Consider the following 21888-nt stretch of genomic DNA (forward strand, 5'->3'; position numbering starts at 1 on the left):
TGAAATTCGAAGTCAATCTGAATAATCTTTGATTCACGTACTATATTTATCTATTTTAATTAGATTTTTACGAAAAAGGATGATCTATCTTTCGGTAACAATTTCAGTCACACTGTAGCTAGGGGTACTGAAATCCAAATTTATTTGATGAAATTGTGTATAAACAGTCTCAAAAGGCATTTTCTTCGAGATTCATTCTTTTGGAATTCCTTTTTTATCAATTAAAGCACTGTCACCGCTTCGGAAAAAAATGGCTCTCTGAGAGAGATCTTCCAGTATTATTTGTTTGCGCTTTTAAAATGCAATTAAGTAAAATGTCTTTGATGTAATATGAAAATAATAGTCTATTTTCGGGTTGTCTTGATCGCATATATTCTACAGTTGTAAAGTAAGACTAATAGCAGCACCTTTTTTAATAAACGTACATGTTACGGGTAATGCTAGATGCTAATGGTAAAGTAGAGTTTGGTTTACCCGGGTGTAACTATTATTACCCAGGCGTTTTGGGTACTTACAGTTTCAGCAATATTAATTTGTATTTGTCGTCTACCCATATACATCTAGTTGTACCCAACACTGGCTGGGTAATATTATAACTACAAAGTATAAGTAGGTAGTATTTTATTATTGTATTAATTAGGTAATATTATACCAAATTGCGTTGCTTGAAAAGCCAGGTATACTTTGGAAAGTTATTATATTTGTACTTGATTTAATCATATCAACTTTTATGATTTATGAGTTGAAAGTAACTAAAACAATGTGGTTGGTCTTTAATTTCACAAATTATTCTAACATGACCCAGCCAATGTTGAGTAGACCTAGACGTGTACGGGTAAATGCCGAATACAAAATGAAGGTTATTTAGTTATCGGTGCTCTTATGTATCTTTGGAACGTACTAGAATATGGAGCCAAACAACTAACACTGAAAATGAATGGTCATTATGTTTAAATTATATTTTTTATGTGAGTAGCGGTCTATAACCAAACTGATATAAGTCCAAACAGCTCGTTTTTGCAATCCAAAAACTATTTTAATGTCAGCAGCAAGACTTCGTAGCAAAATACCGTTAGTCATCATGCTATGAAAATAACTAAAATATATACTGATCGAGTCTAGTTGATCAATATATGGGACCCCACTGGAGCTTTTGTTCTACACAATAGTGTCCACAAGTTTAATGTTTCAAACTTTTGAGATTGCGTTATTCACCTCGTCATCAATTTCTGAACGTCGCTTTACTTTAAAAAAAGGAGAGGTATCTCCAGCAAACACAATTGTCATGGCTATTGTCTACTTTTAGAGGTAGGTCATTAGTATATGTATATAAGAAACAAAGGACCGAGAATAGATCCCTGCAGAACACCTATTCCTTATTACCTGCTAATGTGTTTTCCCATTACCTGAGTACTTACCTGTACTCTCAATCCCCTATATTGAGAGTACATTTATCGTCGTTTTGAAGAGTTTAAAGCAAATTCGATTCGGAAGCTGTCATGTGCAAATGTCTTTTTTAATATTTTGATTCATAGTAATACATAAACGAACGAAAACTCCGACGAATTCGAAGAGTCAAATGCTTTTCCGCTATTCAAAATATTTCAAAAATGTAGCTACAAACAGAAGCTGAACATTTAAGCACTTAACTTATATTAGCGAGGTTTAATGAAATTTGTCTGCAACTTGTCCAACCACTTTACCCAAGTTAATGTAGGAGCCAGTCTCAGACCGTAATGTAACACTAATTACCCTTCAATTTCGCTCAACGCTAAGTAAATTTCAATCCCAATTATGTCGACACTGCTTCGGACAAGCTTCACTTAAAATCTACTCTAGGGGTGTACACAAATTAAACTAAAATTGTAACCATCGATTAAATTTCAAATTAATTATAACATTATTATCTACTTAAAGGTTATTTTATAGTTCCAATATACGTAAACTAAAATTATATTGTACATATGAATGATATAGAACCCGTTGTAGAAAGACAAATAGTTGTAGAATTAATCGACAATTGTATTTCTACATTTGATTTTATCTTAGTTTTCCTTGTAATGTCGATCTTCATAAATTGCTTTTAGGCACATTGTTTGAAAATTACTCAATGAAAGTGATTTCGAAGTGAAAACTTATTTCACCAGCTCCTTTGCACAGGACGCCGGCTAGATTATGGGTACCACAACGGTGCCTATATCTGCTGTGAAGCAGTAATGTGTAAGCATTACTGTGTTTCGGTCTGAAGGGCGCCGTAGCTAGTGAAATGACTGGGCAAATGACACTTGACATCTTATATCTCAAGGTGACGAGCGCAGTTGAAGTGGCGCTCAGAATTTTTGGGTTTTTCAATAATGCTAAGCATACTGCATTGTAATAGGTAGGGCGTATCAATGACCAGCATCTGAACGTCCTGCTCTGGGTATTCAATAAGACTGAACTGTCACGCTCGGCTATATAAGAATCGTTGGTGTAGAGTCAGAGCAAATTTTAGTAGAGTAACAAAAAGTTGTACTTCATATTATTCACCTCACATTAAAGTAAAAACTGTGCTGTTTTAAAGCATCTCGATTAAGTTGAGTCTGTTGTGAACAAGAATCTGTTTGTATCTAGACGACATAATATTTTACTGTTTATTATTGTTGTATTATTGTAATATTGTTGGTTATTTCTTGCCTTAAGTGCGAAGCGCGTAGGTATGCTCTACTAGGACTCAAAGTCTAATTTTCAACGTTTTGTCGCATCACATGGGTTAAAACAATCATATCGTACGTATGAAAGATATAGAGCCCGTTGTAGAATTAATCCACAATTGTATTTCTACATTTGATTTATCTTATTTTTTACTAGACTAATATATATACTATAAAATTAGCTATATTAATGTATAACATCCTTCAATTTCCTAAAACACTCATACATATAGGATGCTTTGACGACGTTGAGACGTTTCACTTAAATATGTATGAGAACGAAAGAAATTTATTGAAACTTCAAACGTAAACAGTAGAAGAGGTACCTACATAAAACAGAGAAACGCGTTAGATAAGAGGATCCATTTTCGTTTCGTTGCTTTAACCAACACTTAAATATGTTTGTTTTAGGTGAGCAAGGTTTAACCATTAACGGACTTACAAATAAATTTTGCTTATTCGGGCGTATAACGTTTCCCGTATTTATTTGCAAGACTGCTTAACAGTCAAGAAAACTTCAGAATTATCATTGTATTGACAGTGTTGCTAGCGATATAGTCGACATTTTGCATATTCTTGGTTTATTCTCAGATATAGGTTTATACCAAGTTTATTTGTAAGGCCCTAAGAGTTAAACTTATAGATGATGTTTAGTTGTAAGACATCGGAAAGTCTTCGCTTAATGAGGATCAGTATAATGATACTATAGCTAGCAGTTACAAGTAAACTGGATTTTCTAACTCGACTTTAGGAACCAATCAGTATTAATAATAAATATATAGAATACCCTTTCAGGTTTGGGATCGCTGATCGCGCGCGGTATGCCTCAGATCGGCACGATTTTGGTGCGAGCGCAGCGTTCTATCAACCGAATTATTTTACGTGTAGCAATAGATTGCTTATAATTATATTAGCTATTGAAACAAGCCTAAGACCATGCAAAATAAACGATCTTATAAACAAAATAAAGGTCAGAACTTGGTGAGGGAATAGGTTGCCGTACGGCACACTCGGCTTTGGTGTATCTGAAAAATCTAGTGCACTGCCGATTTGGGAAGGATGTGTGGACCATTACAAATACCTAGCCCAAATATTTTTACCACAAAACGAAATCGATGTCATTCATGTCTGAAACGTTACATTTATATATGCGTCACATCCATAATGATATTTACCAGCGTTTTCAATTTGTTTAGGAATCTTTTTTAATAATAGGCGTTATAGTAAAATATTTTTAAATAGTAGACGTGATTATTAAAGAGGAGTCCAAAACCTGTCAGCATGCCTATGTAGGTTAATACAGATTTGTTTGTCATTCAATTATTTGTAACCTAATTGAACAAGTAGTATTAATACAATCAAATCTATAACATATGGTTCTATCTATAACTGTTATCGAAACGTTCACCAGAAAAACTCTTTTTTATTTTATTTCTTTAATATATAAATAGTAGTAAATATCTGTAAATGTAGCCTGTGTTAATCCAGGGAGTCAGCTTTCTGCGTGCCAAATTTTATTAAAATTGGTCCGAGTAAACAGCTATAAATAAGAAGTATTAAACATAGACACACACACACTCACTAACGTTCGCATTTAAAATATAATTGCGATTATGTCGGTTCTTTCGACCGTATTACCTTCATACTTACCATTAGGAGGCTTCTTTGCACAGGATGCCGGCTAGATTATAGGTTTTACAACGGCGCCTATTTCTGCCGTGAAGCAGTAATGTGTAAGCATTATTGTGTTTCGGTCAGTAGCTAGTGAAATTACTGGGCAAATGAGACTTAACATCTTAAGAGTCCACAGAGTCAGATCCACGAGCGCAATTTAGCGCTGCTCTTAATTTTTGGGTTTTTCAAGAAGCCTGAGCGGCACTGCACTGTAATGGGCGGGCGTATCAATTATCATTAGCTGAAAGTCCTGCTCGTCTCGTCCCTTATTATTTAAAAAAAACTCTTGAATGTATTCCGACCAGCACTTTAAAAAAAATATAAATGTTTGGTACATTTACGATTTTTTATTAAAGTGGAAATAAAACTTCATATAGGAAACACAGAGAATATATTTTAAGTATAACATCACGACAGGTTCAAAATGAAATTCATTCGAGTGACGATTAAGAAACGTTAAATATAAAAATTCTATATAAATAGTCAACAAGGTTACACTCTAGTTACATTACACACTATGTAAGAACAATATTTTTATAAAAGCGTATAGACTTCTAAATTATATCAATATAATACAATTATCTGTTGGCGTTAATTATTTTGTTAAATAAAAATTTAATAAATTTTATCTATAGCCATGCGATCCTCTATTAAAGAGTCTAAAACAGTTAGCTTATTGCCAACATTAAAACACCCAATGTCCTAAAAACCATTACATCATCCAAACTAGTGTTGTAATGAAATGCAGTACAACATTACAACACTCGTTTGGATGATGCAATGGTTACCAGGGCTGGCTTTTTAATGTTAGCAGTAATCTAACTGTTTCAGAATCTTTTATACAGGATCCATTGAAATTATTTTCGTGATGGTTGTTTTGAATTTATTACATAGATGATATATTCACAGAGTGTGCGACCCAAATAATAGTTATGTGTAAATAAACTATTGAGCAAACAATAGAATTGACCTAAAAATTTAAATTAATACAAAAAAACAGCTCAAAATTCACAATTCAATATTTTATTTATTTTTCAGGTTAAAGATCGTATTTCTTTACGTCGTTCAAGCTGAAAATAATTGTTCAAAAAAAATTTTTTTTAAAACTGCTCATAATGCAAATAAAAATATTGTTTTTACATGAACATTATCGAGCCCTTGCTTAGGAAACACGACAAAAGGCGAAGTTACTCAAAGCGTGTACATTTGAAACAACAGAATATCGACAAAATCCTAGAATCTTACCTACAAACAAGTGCATCTACTTATAAATATTATTGCAATCACTAACTGTACTAAGACTACAGACACATATTAAAACTAGGGATACAGATGTTTTTATTTATGAGTAGGCTGATGTCTATTTATAAATTAAATCTATGTCTGCATACGAATAACATTCCACTACGAATTTACTTAATCAAAAATGTCTATTTGTTTATGCAATGACCTTCTATACATATATTATATGGACATCATTTGCAGTCTGATAGCGGAACAGTAAAAGTGTGCTCAAACACAATGTAAGCACACTTTTCTCCTTAATCGTATGTAACTGTCTGATATGGGTACTAAATTCAACATCCGTAACCTTCACTAAATAAATGTATTACATTGCTGCTTATTGACCAAGTATCTTTTGAACAACTCGAGTAAATGTAGCAATGTATAGATAAAGCAGTCGAAGTTGATGGTAGTGTAATTTGTGGCATTTTTTATATTTCGGCTTTGTTTTTATACGACGTGATTTGTCTATATGTATAGAAAGTCATTGAGTTTATGACGTATTTAAAAACAATGATTCAAATGAGACTTTTAAATAACACTAACAGTTAAAATGTTGTATCATAAGATTTACTTTTAGACTTACAATTTACTAACGAATAGACAAAAAATGCGTGCAAGAGAGAAGAAACTAGAAACTAGAAAAGGAAAACGAATCTATCGTTACTGTAACTGATGTTGATTGATCAATATAGAAAAAGGAAGCGAATCTATTGTTACTGTAACTGATGTTGATTGATCAATATAGAAAAGGAAAGCGAATCTATTATTACTGTAACTGATGTTGATTGATCAATTTAGAAAAAGAAAGCGAATCTATTATTACTGTAACTGATGTTGATTGATCTATATAGAAAAGGAAAGTGAATCTATTATTACTGTAACTGATGTTGATTGATCAATATAGAAAAGGAAAGCGAATCTATTATTACTGTAACTGATGTTGATTGATCAATATAGAAAAGGAAAGCGAATCTATTGTAAATGTAACTGATGTTGATTGATCAATATAAAAAAGGAAAACGAATCTGTTGTAACTGTTATTGATGTTGAGTGATCAATATAGAAAAGGAAATTGAATCTATTGTTACTGTAAGTAATGCTGATTGAAAAGATGTAAACAATCAGCCATGTTTGAAATAAGCTCAGTTATTTTGAATACTAAACTACTAAACGAACATACATTAAAAAATCAAAATTGATTACGCATTATTATTGGACTGTCAGGTTGTCTAAACGCAAGTATATTCTAAATCTATCGGATATACTATTGTATCTAAACTCGTGAAGTACCCGAGTATAACGGTGAGATTTTATAGCGGGCGTCATTGCAGGAATGTTGAAATTGCTCACGTCTACGGTTCTAACATGAAATTATTGTGTCCTATTGCGGTGACCCAGTATAACGCAGCCCGTGATTTGAGTAAGTTTAGTGCGTAAACATAAAAGGAATATGATTTTATGTTAAATGTTACCCTATTAACATTACTCAAAATATAACAGCATATTATTCTACAATCATTATAAAATAGAGTAATTAATTCGTTGACAAAAACATACAATTCATTAATAAATGCATAAATATAGGACATATCAATAATAATATTATATTATGATAATTTGTAAAAATAAATCACATAAAAAGAGAAGTTGTGCTAAATGCTAAATATTAAATAAGATGATTTTGAGAAATTCGACTAATACCACTGATTTAGGGCGTAGCACGTAGGGCGTTCAGTATAAAGTGAGAATGCGTATGTTGCCGGTAAAAAAAACATTTCTTCAAAAACTCTTCATCCTGTACACCTAAAATTCCTTTTCGCAGAGACTACGGCTTCATCATCTTTGAGTCTCTGTTCTTTATCATAATCATTCAACCTTGGAAATATATAGGAATCAACTAGTTCGGTTGAATGTGAAGTATGTTCAAGTATTTCGATGCCAGAATTTTAAATTGCAATTGTGGACCTGCTCATCATTATTCTAAATTCTAATGGAACAAAACAATTTTTGCTAGTTTGCCTCACCAATTCTTTCAAATTTCGTTACGATGTTTTATTAGTAATTGTTCTATATACAGAGTCAGGAACAGTAGCTCTATGGTCGAGAAATTTAATCAAGACCACTCCATGACTATCCCAGAAAAGCGAGCTGATATTTCCGGGCAAATGACTCGCCTTAAATTGTTTAGAGATATTCTTTATTCTTCTTCTTAACTATTATTTAAGGATATTCTATTTATTTTTAAGTCTCACTATTAATTAAACGGCCCTACGGTCCCTAAACGGTCTATGGTTTTGTTTTGTATTTTGTTAATAATTAAATTGAATGCTATCGTAATTGAAACGTCATTCGTCAGTGATCTACTTCTAAATGACATTTTCAAGCTTAGTTAGAAGAGTATTGGGTAACCTAAAATGAGCCGTTACTTCTTTTCGCAATTTTACTTGGAAAAATCATTAGATTTTGCTTTTCTTTTCTATTCTTAATTTTGCATAATTTACTTTAAGCAACTGTCGTTATTATACTGTTGGTACAAAAATACGGCGCTAAAGCTACGTGGATCTTTGTGAATAAGCATTGTATCTTAACAATTGTTTCGAAAATAATCAACTTACATAGGTTAGTATATAATAATATAAATACCATAGAAGAAGGCATATGCGAAATAATTCCGAATTATGATGGAAAACTGTTAGAACAACTTACGTATTAAGTATAATTTTGCTACGATGTATTACGCACTGCCAAGGAATGATGGATTGATAATTAATCTTGAATAAGTTGCTGTACAACAGGCTGTGATGTAACCAGCAGTTACGTAATGTAATATAGAGATAAAACCAAAAATATAAATCAATATTGTAGATGTATCTAAAAGTAAATCAGAGATAGATGGTATTATTACCTAAAATTGAACTTACTTACTAAATAGATATTATTGCACTTGTAAAACGATAAAGTACATTGACTAGACGAATCACACAAGTTGACTAAAGAGTACCTTACGTATGTACTTACATAGTAGTCTTTACAAAGGATCACAGCTTGGAAACTAGAACGATACATTTAGGGTATGTTCCGATATGCACTGCGAGCACTGCACAGTGCTATCACTATAGAAACATTCGTTCCGTTATGGACTGCCAGTATACTGCCGCAGTACCCTAGGGAAATATATGACGTAATAAATCAACGCCATATTCTACCGTGAGCACTGGCATTTTCGAGGTAAGGTACTCGCAGTAATTTGATCACGTGATCAGTCAAAACCACTCGAGTGCCTAACATTTTGTAAACAATACCTACAGTTAAATCTCAAATATTTTTAATTTGACAGTACTCCAACAACAGAATTTGAATGCTGCGTCAAAAAATGCGGCTGAAAGTATACGGGATTGCGTTCCGTTTTAAATAGTAACCAGTATAACTGGCTATAAAGGAACGGCTTCACAGTATACTAAATTGACGTCACACTGTACAGTGGTCGCAGTGCATATCGGAACATACCCTTAGTAAGGAAGTAGCTTAACAGGTTACTACTTATCTAATGAAATACAGCTAGGGTTTCATAAATATTTGGATCCAAATTAATAGTGCAAAATTTTCAAATTTCAAATAATAAAATTAATTTGCAAATATAAAACGTGATTTAAATAGTTAGTAAAAGCGTATGTAACTACTAGAAATTAAGATAGTAATTAGCACATAAGTAAAGGGAGATGAAGATAAAATAATTTAAGTGTATAGTGAAGAAATAAAAGATATTTATAATAAAAACTACTTCATTGTTAAAAAGGGATACTTAATCAACTACACATACGAAACGTGCAGGAAATTGTTTGAAGAGAATCATCGATTCTACATATACTATACAGACATAGCCCGTATGTCCCGATAGTATAGTGACAATGAAAAACATAATTTTAAACTTATTAAAAGTTTTTAAAACAATGATACTGAATACTATTAACTACCCTATTCAGATATTCGTATCTGCGAGCTCCTACAAAAGTATCGTCCAATTTTGTCAACTAAAAAACATAATAATATCAACTTAATAATGAGTCTTAATTTAAATGGTCTTGATCCGGTATAAAGATTTTACTAGAAATTTTGGTTTATGATATAATGGTGTAGAAAATATAAAGACATTTAAATATTATGATCTCAATTAATCACTATTTTTAATAAAGAATTCAATTGCCATTTCATTGACTTCAATCTTTATTTACTTGTTACAATATTTAACGATACTTTTGCTAACAACGTCATTTCTTGTAACCGTCTAGTGACGAAATTATTTCCGGAAACATATTTTGGCGAACAAAAGAGTAATTACAAACACTTTAAAAGTAACCATTCAATGGCTTCGTTCAAAGAAATTATACTGTGGAGTTCTTGAAAACTTGCGAAATTGAATTTAATGATGTATTTGGACATAAATACCTTAGATCAAGGATTGGTCTCGTAGTCGCAAAATGCGGCAACTTTTACTACACCCGCATGGGCGTACTCGAGCCAGTCTCGTGTTCGTGTGACGTTGACATGTTCTGTTAAACTTTGCTAATAGTTGAAACTAAAATGCCGGGTTGTGTAGTAAAACTTTGTATAAATAATACTACAAGAAATAAAAAAGATAGTGGGATCACATATCGTCAGTAAGTATTTCGTATTTTATTAATTATTGAAATTAAAGTAGTAAAATAACAAGAAGCGTATGTTACAAAATTACAAGATGCCACTAAATGCCACGCAAACAAGCATCTAATAGTAGCCGCAGATAAAAGCTATTGTTCTTAGGTAGTGCGGTATCTAGAAGTAGCGCAGCGGAGACCAATCCTTAATCTATGACTATAATATCATTAAAGTTATATTGATGTGTTTTTAACAAAATATCTCATAAATTAAAATCACACTTTTAAAACTATAAATTAATTTAACATAATGAGACCAACTCTAAATTATATTTAGTTTTTTTTTTTTTTAATTAATGAACAAAGCGCAAAGAATGAATAAAACCGTTTTACTCCACCATGTGTTCTGAAATAAAGAAAATAATATAGTCATTTACATAACATTTCGCCTATTTCTGCCGTGAAGCAGTAATGTGTAAACTTTACTGTGTTTCGGTCTGACGAGAGCCGTAGCTAGTGAAATTACTGGGCAAATGAGACTTAACATCTTATGTCTCAAGGCGACGAGCGCAGTTGTAGGCTGCTCAGAATTTTTGGGGATTTTCAAGAATCCTGAGCGGGGTTGCATTGTTATGGGCATGGCGTATCAATTACCATCAGCTGAACGTCCTGCTCGTCTCATCCCTTATTTTCATAGAAAAAAATTCATAGAACATAACATTCTCATGTTTAATGTAAATTACAAATACAAAATCAATTATATGTAATATATCAAAAGTTAATTCGTTTGATCATTTGAATCATTCAGCCTAAGGTCGGTCGCCCCAAAACTCGACCGGTGGCTAATTATTCATAATGTAATGGGCTTTGGTGAATATCTATCATCGACTGAGCCCTGCGGTCTTCTGTTATATATTGACATAAAAAATCCATAGTATTTGACTAAGGGAAGTGTGACACATTTAAATAAAACACTTTTTAGAATTACTATTATTAGAATACCACCTTCGAGACAAAAAATGGCACTAAACTTCATAATGACAACTGTTTACCAGTCTCCTTTGCACAGAATGCCGGCTAGATTATGGGTACCACAACGGTGCCTATTACTGCCGTGAAGCAGTAATGTGTAAGCATTATTGTGTTTAGGGTGCCGTAGCTAGTGAAATTAGTTAGCAAATGAGACTTAACACCTTATGTCTCAAGGTGACGAGCGCAATTGTAATGCAGCTGCACTGCATTGTAATGGGTAAGACGTATCAATTACCGTCAGCTGAACGCGCTGCTCGTCTCGTCCCTTATTTGCATAAAAATAAAATAAAAAAATGTGACAAATACTATCTCGGTTCGTGTCAACCGCAGTCCCCCTGAAAGCTCTGGAAAGGTCACGAAAGGTCGGGTTAGCTTAAAGATTAATAGGTAACTTTTACGAAAAATCTTATGTTTAAACACTGTTACAATTACACGCGTTTTAATCTTTTAAAAGTGTTTTATTTAAATAAAAAGTCAAAAAGATTTTCAACGAAACATTTTACGAGTATTATAGTTGTTTCCATATATACTGTGATTACTTGCATGGCTAGAATGAAATTTCTGATGATAATGAAATATATGATATCTTGTGATAGTTATGCTATTGGTAGATATTTTATATATTACATTACATTACATATTATATTATGTACAGATATATGATTTAATATTTATTATAATTACCATTATTTATTTATTTTTATTTTATTAAAATTTATTGAAGTAGACGTTACTTTGCGGAAATCCATAATTATACAAATGATTTATATTATCTTTAGTGTTAATTCCGCCAATATTTGTTTTTAAACAATTCGACACGTGTTTCGCCTCTACACGAGGCATCCTCAGGACGTGTTGTCTCGCCAAAATGTGGCCCGAGACTCAAGATTTTCGCGAGACAACACGTCCTGAGGATGCCTCGTGTAGAGGCGAAACACGTGTCGAATTGTTTAAAACCAAATATTGGCGGAATTAACACTAAAGATAACTTAAATCATTTGTATTTTATTCTATTACACTATAAATTTAGAAAAAATACGACAAAATCAACATTAAAATATTCAGTCATTTCCTTTGATACGTATACAAATTAATTACAATGGAAAGACTATAGCAACTGTCTACTCCAAATGTCATGAGAGTCTGCTGAAATCTAGTGTTGTGTTGGTGTCTTCTGCACTGACCAACAATGTACTGAGTCAGCTCCTTTTAGCAGGGAATCACTCACACAGTTATTTTTTTTTCATTTTTATAATATTTGTTACTTTATTAAATTAAGTATTTTAAGATTTTAATTGATATTGTAAATTGTTGTGTTGTTGCTAATAAACTGTTTCTATTTTTATTTTGCAGTGACTAAATCTTACCCTGCTCTTCAACTGGAGTGTGTTCTTCATCAGAGGAATCCACGCGCTCAATCAACGAGCTCTGTTTTGATAGACTCTGTAACAATAAATTCTGTTCATCTGACGTGATAGAGTCAAGTACTATCAATAATAAACAACAACATAATTAATCCTTCGATATAGGATATAATAAATAACCTTAGATCACTTATACGTCTAGATAGACTGTGACAGTTGTGAAAGGTCAAAAAAAATTGAGGTTGACAGTTAGCCTGTATTTTGAGCAATGCACTCACACTAACACAAAGTGTTGTTTGTATAATTGCGAGTGTAAGGCGTAGCTTTTCACGCACACTAAAGTAATAAACCTGGCCTGTTTTTATCGGTTGTCTCACAGCAACAGGCTCTGTCTAGATGTCTAGATTACCTAAGTATATATTATATACTAAACTGTATTCGTATCCAATATGCGTTGCAATGCCACATTAAGTATAAAGCAATGTCGGCAAAATAACATTTAATATTTATTTTTTGGAATTGGAACCGCTCTGGGCGCTCCTAGACTAACTCGTATCAAAGTTTCATAACAATTTGATCAATGGTTTCACGAACATGATGTTTTTTTAAATAAATATTACATGCTTAGGTTTTAAACTTGTATCATCATCATCATGAGCCGGAAGACGTCCACTGCTGGAAAAAGGCCTCCCCCAAAGATCTAAGCGACGAGCGGTCCTGCGCTGCCCTCGTCCAACGTATTCCGGCGATCTTGACCAGATCCTCGGTCCATCTTGTGGATGGACCTACCAACACTGCGTCGACTTCACTGCCCCAACGGCAGTTGTTTATTATTCACCAATTTTTAGTAGAAACATAACATGCATTCAATTTAATATGTCATCCGTATACATTCGTAGGTTCTGTTGCGTCGTCTGGTATAAATATTTTTATTATTATATTACGTGTTTACTTAAATAATCTAATATATAAAATTCTCGTGTCTCGTGTCCACACAAAATTTGTTTGATTATGAGTCAGCATTAAAAAATACATACAACTTGAAATTTTCACTCCTCTACGATCAACAGTTACTTTTCTATCGCGATTTTAATATCGGCAATACAACGTTTGCTGGGTCAGCTAGTCTAATATATAAAATTCTCGTGTCATGGTGTTAAACATTGAACTCCTCCGAAACGGCTCGACCGATTCTCATGAAATTTTGAGTGCATATTGGGTAGGTCTGAGAATCGGACAACATCTATTTTTCATCCCCCTAAATGTTAAGGGTGGTCTACACGATTTTTTTTATTTTATTTTTTTGACATTTTTTTTTATTTGTTTGATTATGAGTCAGCATTAAAAATACATACAATTTGAAATTTTCACCCATCTACGATCACGATTTTAATATCGGCACTACAACGTTTGCTGGGTCAGCTAGTTTCATTATAAAAATTATAAATAATATACAAAACCTTATTAGAGCGTCGTCTGGGAGGTGATATCTTGTTCCAAAGTGCCTCAAGTTGATCGAAGTGTTGTGATTGAGCCAATGCAGCCTGCTCCGGTCCCAGGCTCACCTGAGTATTAAAAGTATCAAAATAATAAATAATCCCTATTTAATATTAAAAATTTGAATCTAAGTTTGTTTGTTATGCTTTTACGCCGAAGCTACTGAACCGATTTTGATGATATTTGGTACAGCGATAGACTAGAGCTTGGGAAAGGCTACATATCATCCCGGAAAAATCCATAGTTCCCGCCGGATTTATGAAAAACTGAAATTCACTTCGATGAGCTATAACTATACCAATAGTAGGTTTAGTTTGCCAAAGCAATCTTCCTCCAAATAAGATTCATACAATATGTCCGGATTGGGAGCGAAAACGGGAACCGGAACTGGAATAGGACATGAGATAAACATCAATTTTATAAACATTAATAGTTTGGTGTTAGTAAGATTAGTTGCTTATACTTCTATTTATTTGAGTTGTGAATCTCGTTAGAGTAAAGGCCTCCTCCATGTTTTTCCATAGTGTTCGATTTTTGCTTTTATGCATCCAGTCTTTTCCTGCTATCTCTATTAAGTCGTCAGCATGAGCTAATATATAAATAATAAAAAAATCACTACATAATAGGTATTTAATACTAATTAGATAATCATGTCAATTACAGCGGTGCCTATTCGTGCGAAAATTTGTATTCACCTTTTATTGCAATCAGACAAAATACTTACAAAATTGAGTCTATAATTACGACAGTTAAGTGTAATATTACTTATTAGAATGAGTTGGCACGTCGTGGAAACGTGAAACTGAAATTATAAATTTTGGGCATAAATTATTATACGCCGACGATTGTGTTAAAGACAAAACATGTTTACAATGGCACTTGTAAATTAATTAAAATTCTAAATCACCTGTGATCCAAGATCCTTATTTTTGGCCTCCTGAATTTTTGATATCTCTTCCATTGACGCTGATACTGAGAATCTGAGAGGCAAAAATACATCAGAATAAATTTCGAAACCTTTCATCGACATTCATAAATATTCTTTTCATAGTGTGTCAAAATAATTTTTCATTTTCTTTGTTTCCAAGTACACTTATATCGTAAGAAAAGATTCGTATGGCTATGCCCTCTTATTTGAGTGTTCAGGAGAATATTGTAACGGAAAAGATGAACTTCGTAGCATGCCATTGAATCACTGTGCGATTGAATGAAATACCAGTGGGAGGCTCCTTTGAACGCCGGCTAGATTATGGGTAACACAACGGCGCCTATTTCTGCCGTGTGTAAACATTACTGTGTTTCGGTCTGAAGGGCGCTGTAGCTAGTGAACTGGGCAAATGAAACTTAACATCTTACATCTCAAGGTGACGAGCGCAATCTTAGTGCCGTTCAGAATTTTTGGGTTTTTCAAGAGTCCTGAGCGACACTGTATTGAAATGGGGAGGGCGTATCAATTACCATCAGCTGAACGTGATGATAAAATACGTTGATGAATAAACTATGTTAAGAGATGAAACAAAAAATATTTAAAGAATGAGGGAGTAATAATCTGAATCAATTGTAGTGAATGCGGAAGATATCAGGCCAATAATATTTCTGTTATTATAAAAAGTTATGAGATGAATCGGACGTATCAGCATTGCGTAGGGACGTCGATACAATAAATGTATGTTTTCTACCGCATTTATCACGGGGAGTGTTCTGAAGATCTGGTGGCTGGATGATCTTGTTACCGGGATGTCTGCTTGATGTGTTTTTATTATTATTATTTCCTTTAAAGTTAAAATTATTATATATTTTATTTAATGATATGCTCACATAATTAAAACACATAACATTTTTTTGACTTACTGTAAGCCTTTCAGTTTTTGACATTTAAGTATTTTTGTTGCGTCACTTTGCATATATTGTAATTGAAATGATTTGTAAAACAATTAAAATGTTAATCTTGACTTAAAAGATTGGCAATGAGTTTCTTGCTACTTCTTCTCATTGGCTCAACGCTTTATGAAGTAGCGGTAAATTCAATAAGAAACAATTTTTTTTTTTGACATTCATAAGTGTCATTTCCGTGACCTAAATGAATAAAGTGTTTTTGAATTTGAATTTGATCTGTTTCACCTGATTTTTGCCGAATTCCACCTTCGCACGGCACGCCACAAATTAGGATACCATCCCCACTATCTGTTCTTCACAGTGCGGTATTCAAGGACCTTTCTTTCACATACGACCGAGCCATGGAATGAGCTTCCTTGGATGGTGTTACCAAAATAATTCGACATGGGTACCTTCAAAAAAAGCGCGTACACTTTTTAAAAGGCCGGCAACGCTACTGTGATTCTTCTGGTGTTGTAAGTTATGTGGGCGGCGGTTATTACCTAAAATCAGGTTATCCGTACGCTCGTTTGTCCTCTCTTCCATAAAAAAATACGTCTTCCAACTAAAAAACCCAAAACTGGGTGCGGAATGGTGATTGCCTCATCCACTATCAGGCATAAGGTTAAGTCCCAGTATACCGTTCTTAGTTCTTCATTTTATTGAATTTATTATAGTTTCTAATTATTAAGTATACTACCTTCTCTTCAACCGCTCATCGACCTGCGCCATCATAGCTGCGGAAGTCAGATGTGCGTACTTCTTCTGCCACGTGTATGTGTCCAGGGAGACTTCCTTCTTCAACAACCTTCGCATCGGTCGCTTTGGAGCTAGAGGCCGCAGTTCTAGGATCATACACAAATTCGTTCATTAATAGAACTCTGAAGCTTGTGAATAATTTAAATGGAAAAGTTTTGTTGTAGTAACCAGCATAGCAGGAGAAGGAAAAACAGAAGACAAGTTTCTAGAACTTATCCATAGAAATCTATATTGGTATCATTTGTATGCAGCCTAGTGAAATTCTCTAAGAAAAAAGTGATTCACTGGATTGTATGAAACATGCAGACATAGATATATTGACAGATGACGGCTATAATCTTGTAAAAAACGGACACTGTTCGCTTTCAAACTCAGCCGGATTATACTTCGTCACCCAATTGTAATTACTATTTCAAAATTCTTAACTTAGGCAGTCTTATTACGTAGTATTTACATCCTCTTTGTTTGTATGTACATACCATCGACGTCTTTTGTGGGCGCGGCGAACGTCGGAATCTTGACGTAAGTAGCAGGTGTGTTGTGCAAACATATTATGGGAAGGCACCCTGTTTCAATAAAAAAAAAATTATGTCTTTGTCCTCTTGTGAGCTTATACAATAATTTATGATAACCCCATTTTTAATACTAATACTTTTTGAAAAGTTGTTTTCTCATGCAAATGTATGCTGTTCAATCAAAATCAAAATATGATACATAGATGAAAGAAAAAAAATGATCAAACAACAATATTAAAGTTTCACTAAATTAATAACACTTAATGATATAATGATAGAATTTCGCAATGACTATTTGACAGCGTAAACAAATTAATATTTATACAAAAATTTGCTTCATATAATTGGACGTAATTCAAGAAAAACGTTCCAAGCCATAATCATTACGAAATTTAGTTAAGAACACAATACTGGTCATGTGAATCATATTAACAGAGTGACAAAAATTGGCAGCCCTACTGTCACTCTATAAATGAGATCATGACTTAGTAATCCAACCCTCATGTATGGAATACACTAAAATTTATTATACTTTTAACACGAATTCCATAAAATGTGATGATTGTGGCTTGGAAAATTTTTCAGGAACTACGTCCAATTTTGGATATAAAGGTATATATAGTAAATTTAACCATAGTAAAGAGACAGTGAGATCAAAAGCTTGAGCTAAAACAGTGTAATTTCATACCTCGATCCAGCAAATGCACGACAATTCTCGCACAGTCACTCGTTATCTGAAAGCCGAGTAATGGCACATGCAGAGCTAGAGACGTCAGTGCCAGTCCTCGCTTTGTCTCCCATATTATTAAGGTTTTGTCCTCGGCACCTGAATAAATATTCCAACTATAGGAGACAGTTTTCTTTCATTACATCATTTGGTGAGTATCATAAATTTATTAAGATTCCATACCACAATAAACGAAATTTGTCTTTAAAGTTTTAAACAAAAATATTGTTCTATGAAGCACATAATATGAAAAAAACAAAAAAAGGAGTAATGTTGACGACGAAATGTGCATAAATTCTATTTATTTGGGTGATTTTTTTACCTTTGGAATTTATTTTGTATGTTTGTATTTAATACCACCATTGTAACGCCACGCTGTATAGTACTACTGCAAAATTTTTGATAATAAAATCGCCCATCATTGTTTTTTTAGACAAACAATGAAATCGTAACATAAGAATCAACAGCAATTGAAATAAAACCTTTCATTTTTATTGTGCCAACAAAATGTTGGGATTGTATATGAAATGACAAGATTGCCTGTCGAATAAGCATTCGTCCCTTTTTCTCAGTTCCCTAATATTTATTCTGCTTTTGTTGTTTTATCTTATTCTTTATGTTGTAGATTTCTTTTACATATAAATAAAACACATTTAAAAGATTAGAACGCGTGTAATTGTAACTTTGTATTTACATTACATTTTTGCGTAAAAGTTGGCCAACTACCAGTGGGAGGCACCTTTGCACAGGATGCCGGCTAGATTTTGGGAACCACAACGGCGCCGGTTTCTGCCGTGAAGCAGTAATTTACAAACATTACTGTGTTTCAAGGCGCCGTAGCTAGTGATATTACTGGGCAAATGAGACTTAATATATTATGCCTCAAGGTGACGAGTTGTAGTGCCGCTCAGAATTTTTGGGTTTTTCAAGAATCCTTAGCGGCACTGCATTGTAATGGGCTGGTTGTATCAATTACGATCAGCTGAACGTCCTGCTGGTCTCGTCTCTTTTTATCATAAGAACAAAGTTACATTTTTATTATTATTTTAGTTAACCCGACGTTTCAAGACCTTTCCAGATCTCGTTTTCAGGGGGACATCAGGGGAATCATTTAAAAGTGTTTTATTTAAATGTACTTGCGTTAATCAAAGAATAGTAGATTGTTAACCAAGGGTCGAAATAATCAATTCCCGAGGTATTTAGACGCTCGAGCGCAGCGAGGTCGGCTATAGTCCGAGTAGGAATTGATACTTTTACCCGAGTTTAATACTCTATTTTTCATTTCGAATATGAGGAAAATAAAAATATTTGTTTATCTAAGCACAGATTAGTATCCCGCAAATTTATGTCGACTTTTTAAATTTCAAATATGGAACTTACCGCGTAATTGTTGCAGTTTATTCCGCTGAAAGAAGTTTGCGCTAAGATCACACTGGCTGTTTAGAAAGTCACGTGGCCGCAACATTTTTTTTAATTAGTTCTTATTTACTTAGAACTCTTTACTTAGAATTTTTAAAGTTCATTCCGGCCCTTAGGTGGGAAGTAATTTGTATGAGTTTTTCCCTCTGTATGAGGGAGGAGGGAAGCAGCATTTTCCTTCCAATAATCAGATCAAAACAACATTACTTTCCGAGTATGAGAAATGAAAAATTATTTTACATTTCTCTCGATTCTTAAACTGTAGGTAGGTGCGCATAATATAGGTAATTATGGAAAACCGTTTCAATAAGCATTACGGAAATTTGAAATGCAAAAAAAAAGAGCGATGACTTGACTAAAGCTTTTGCCCAGGAATTTGTTTGCGCTAAATTACATACAGTCGTCAGATATAATTTTGTTATTAATAATATAATAATAATATCTATGACACACACATGAAATATAACATTGCTACCAAAATAAGAATAAAAAAGAAAAATTATAACTAAAACTAACCTAGAACATAAAGAATAAAGAAGTTTCCCAAGATATTATCTAGCAGCTGTATGGCAGTGTGTATCAAAAGGGATGCTAATCAGGTTACCTGTGACAATTGGTCACAGCACTGATTTCTAGTCGCGGTGCTAAGTAATAAATTATTAGGCAATTATATATATTAATATCAAAATAATATTATATCATAAACCAAAGAAAAACTCCAACCTAGTACTGTTAATGCCTATTATTTTTACGCAAACAGATCTGGCAAATGTGACTCTTCATTACGTATTTCTTCATTTTTTTCACTCGAAAGTTTGAAATTGTAATGAGCTCACTCGATGGTGGAGGCAATTTGTTCAAACATTTGTTCGCGCTATAATGAAAGCTACCTCTAAAGGGAGCTGTATGATGTTTAGGCCCTGTTTCTATCCCCTAGCCAAGACAGTTTTATATTAGGTAAGGAGGAATATAATATTTTACAACTCGAAAGAGTAAAACTGCAAAATGCATGCGCCTACGACTTTTCATATTGGGAACTTTGGCATCGTTCAGATATGCGCTGAATATAATTTTGTGTGCGAACATTTAGCATGTAAATGTTTAATTATTGTGTTATACCAGGCCATGTAAGTATTATGCTGCCCGTGTACAAAATTCCATCCATATCTGCTGATATCGTACATAATTGAGACATTTAACTATACAAACTTCCCCAGGTTTCATTATATAAGTATGATTATTCTGGTGAACTATATACTAACTAGCTGACCCGACAGACGTTGTTCTGTACATAATAAATAAGATACTGCTTTTTTTATGAATTTGTCAATAATTTTTCATAATATCAAGAATTATTTCGTAACATGCTCCTTGTTGTCATAATGAAATTGTTTCACAGCAGAACTGTCAAAACGTGCGTCAATAAATTCTCTCACAGAAAATATGTTCATACAATCCAAATGATTTGAGTTTACTTTAGTGTTAATTCTGCCAATATTTGTCTTCAAACAATTCGACAAGTGTTTCGCCTCCACACGAGGCATCCTCAGGACGTGTTGACTCGCCAAAATCTAGCACGAGACTTAAAGTCTCGTGCCGTGTGATATTGGCGGAATTAACACTCAAGAAAACTCAAATCATTTGGATAATTATGGATTTCCGCAAAGTAACGCCTACTTGAATAAATGTTCATACAAAACATAAATATTAGAAATAAAAATTAATTATGGGTCCCAAATCGAAATAAAAACTATCCTATCTCTCAAGCTGGACTAAAATGCACCCCATTAAAATCTGTTCATTAGTTTAGGAGTCCATCGCGGACAAACAACGTGATTCGTAATTTATATATATTAAGAATTGCTGATACCCCGCGACGGCCGCGGCGTTCACGTACATATTTTTACACCGTTTGTTACATTATTGGATTTTCAGTAGGGATCACTAATTTTTTTGAAAATGTTATGTACCCTATTTCAACCGGGGATAATGTAGCTTCCCAACAGTGAAAGAATTATTCAAATCGGTTCAGTTGTTGCGGAGCCTATTCAATAGAAACAAACAAACAATAAAATCTTTCCTCTTTATAATATTAGTATACATAATATGTTTATTATAATACCAACGTATCGCATTGCATGTATCAATGGTTAATTAAAGTAAATTGTGAACTAATTAACATGACTATATTAATTAGTTCGCAAAATTGGAATCGCCAAATTGAATTGATTGTAGAGATCGTTGCGAGAACGGTTTATTAGTGATATTATAAATTATAGTACATATATATTGTGTAATATTAGTGCGTCGGTTGTTATAACACAGTACTTTTTTTTAATGAAAATAAGGGGCGACACGAGCAGGACGTTCAGCTAATGGTAATTGGGGTGCCACTTAAATTGTTATATCTGT

The 21888-nt window shown here is 33.3% G+C and overlaps 1 protein-coding gene across 2 annotated transcripts in view; it reads right to left on the reverse strand.

The window, feature by feature from the left end:
- Positions 1–4741: 4741 nt before the first annotated feature.
- The window catches only part of LOC126968368 (protein qui-1), a 127278-nt gene continuing 110131 nt past the window's right edge, over positions 4742–21888 (reverse strand). For both annotated transcript variants that reach the window (XM_050813353.1, XM_050813352.1), the window contains 7 exons: positions 18019–18156; positions 17295–17381; positions 16757–16901; positions 15089–15161; positions 14145–14249; positions 12688–12763; positions 4742–10694 (listed from right to left, as the gene is read on the reverse strand). In XM_050813353.1, coding sequence (XP_050669310.1) covers positions 10678–10694; positions 12688–12763; positions 14145–14249; positions 15089–15161; positions 16757–16901; positions 17295–17381; positions 18019–18156 — 641 coding nt within the window. In that variant the 3' untranslated portion in view covers positions 4742–10677. The remainder of the gene's footprint in view (positions 10695–12687; positions 12764–14144; positions 14250–15088; positions 15162–16756; positions 16902–17294; positions 17382–18018; positions 18157–21888) is intronic.

The sequence above is a fragment of the Leptidea sinapis genome, chromosome 15, assembly GCF_905404315.1.
Source record: "Leptidea sinapis chromosome 15, ilLepSina1.1, whole genome shotgun sequence".
NCBI lineage: Eukaryota > Metazoa > Arthropoda > Insecta > Lepidoptera > Pieridae > Leptidea > Leptidea sinapis.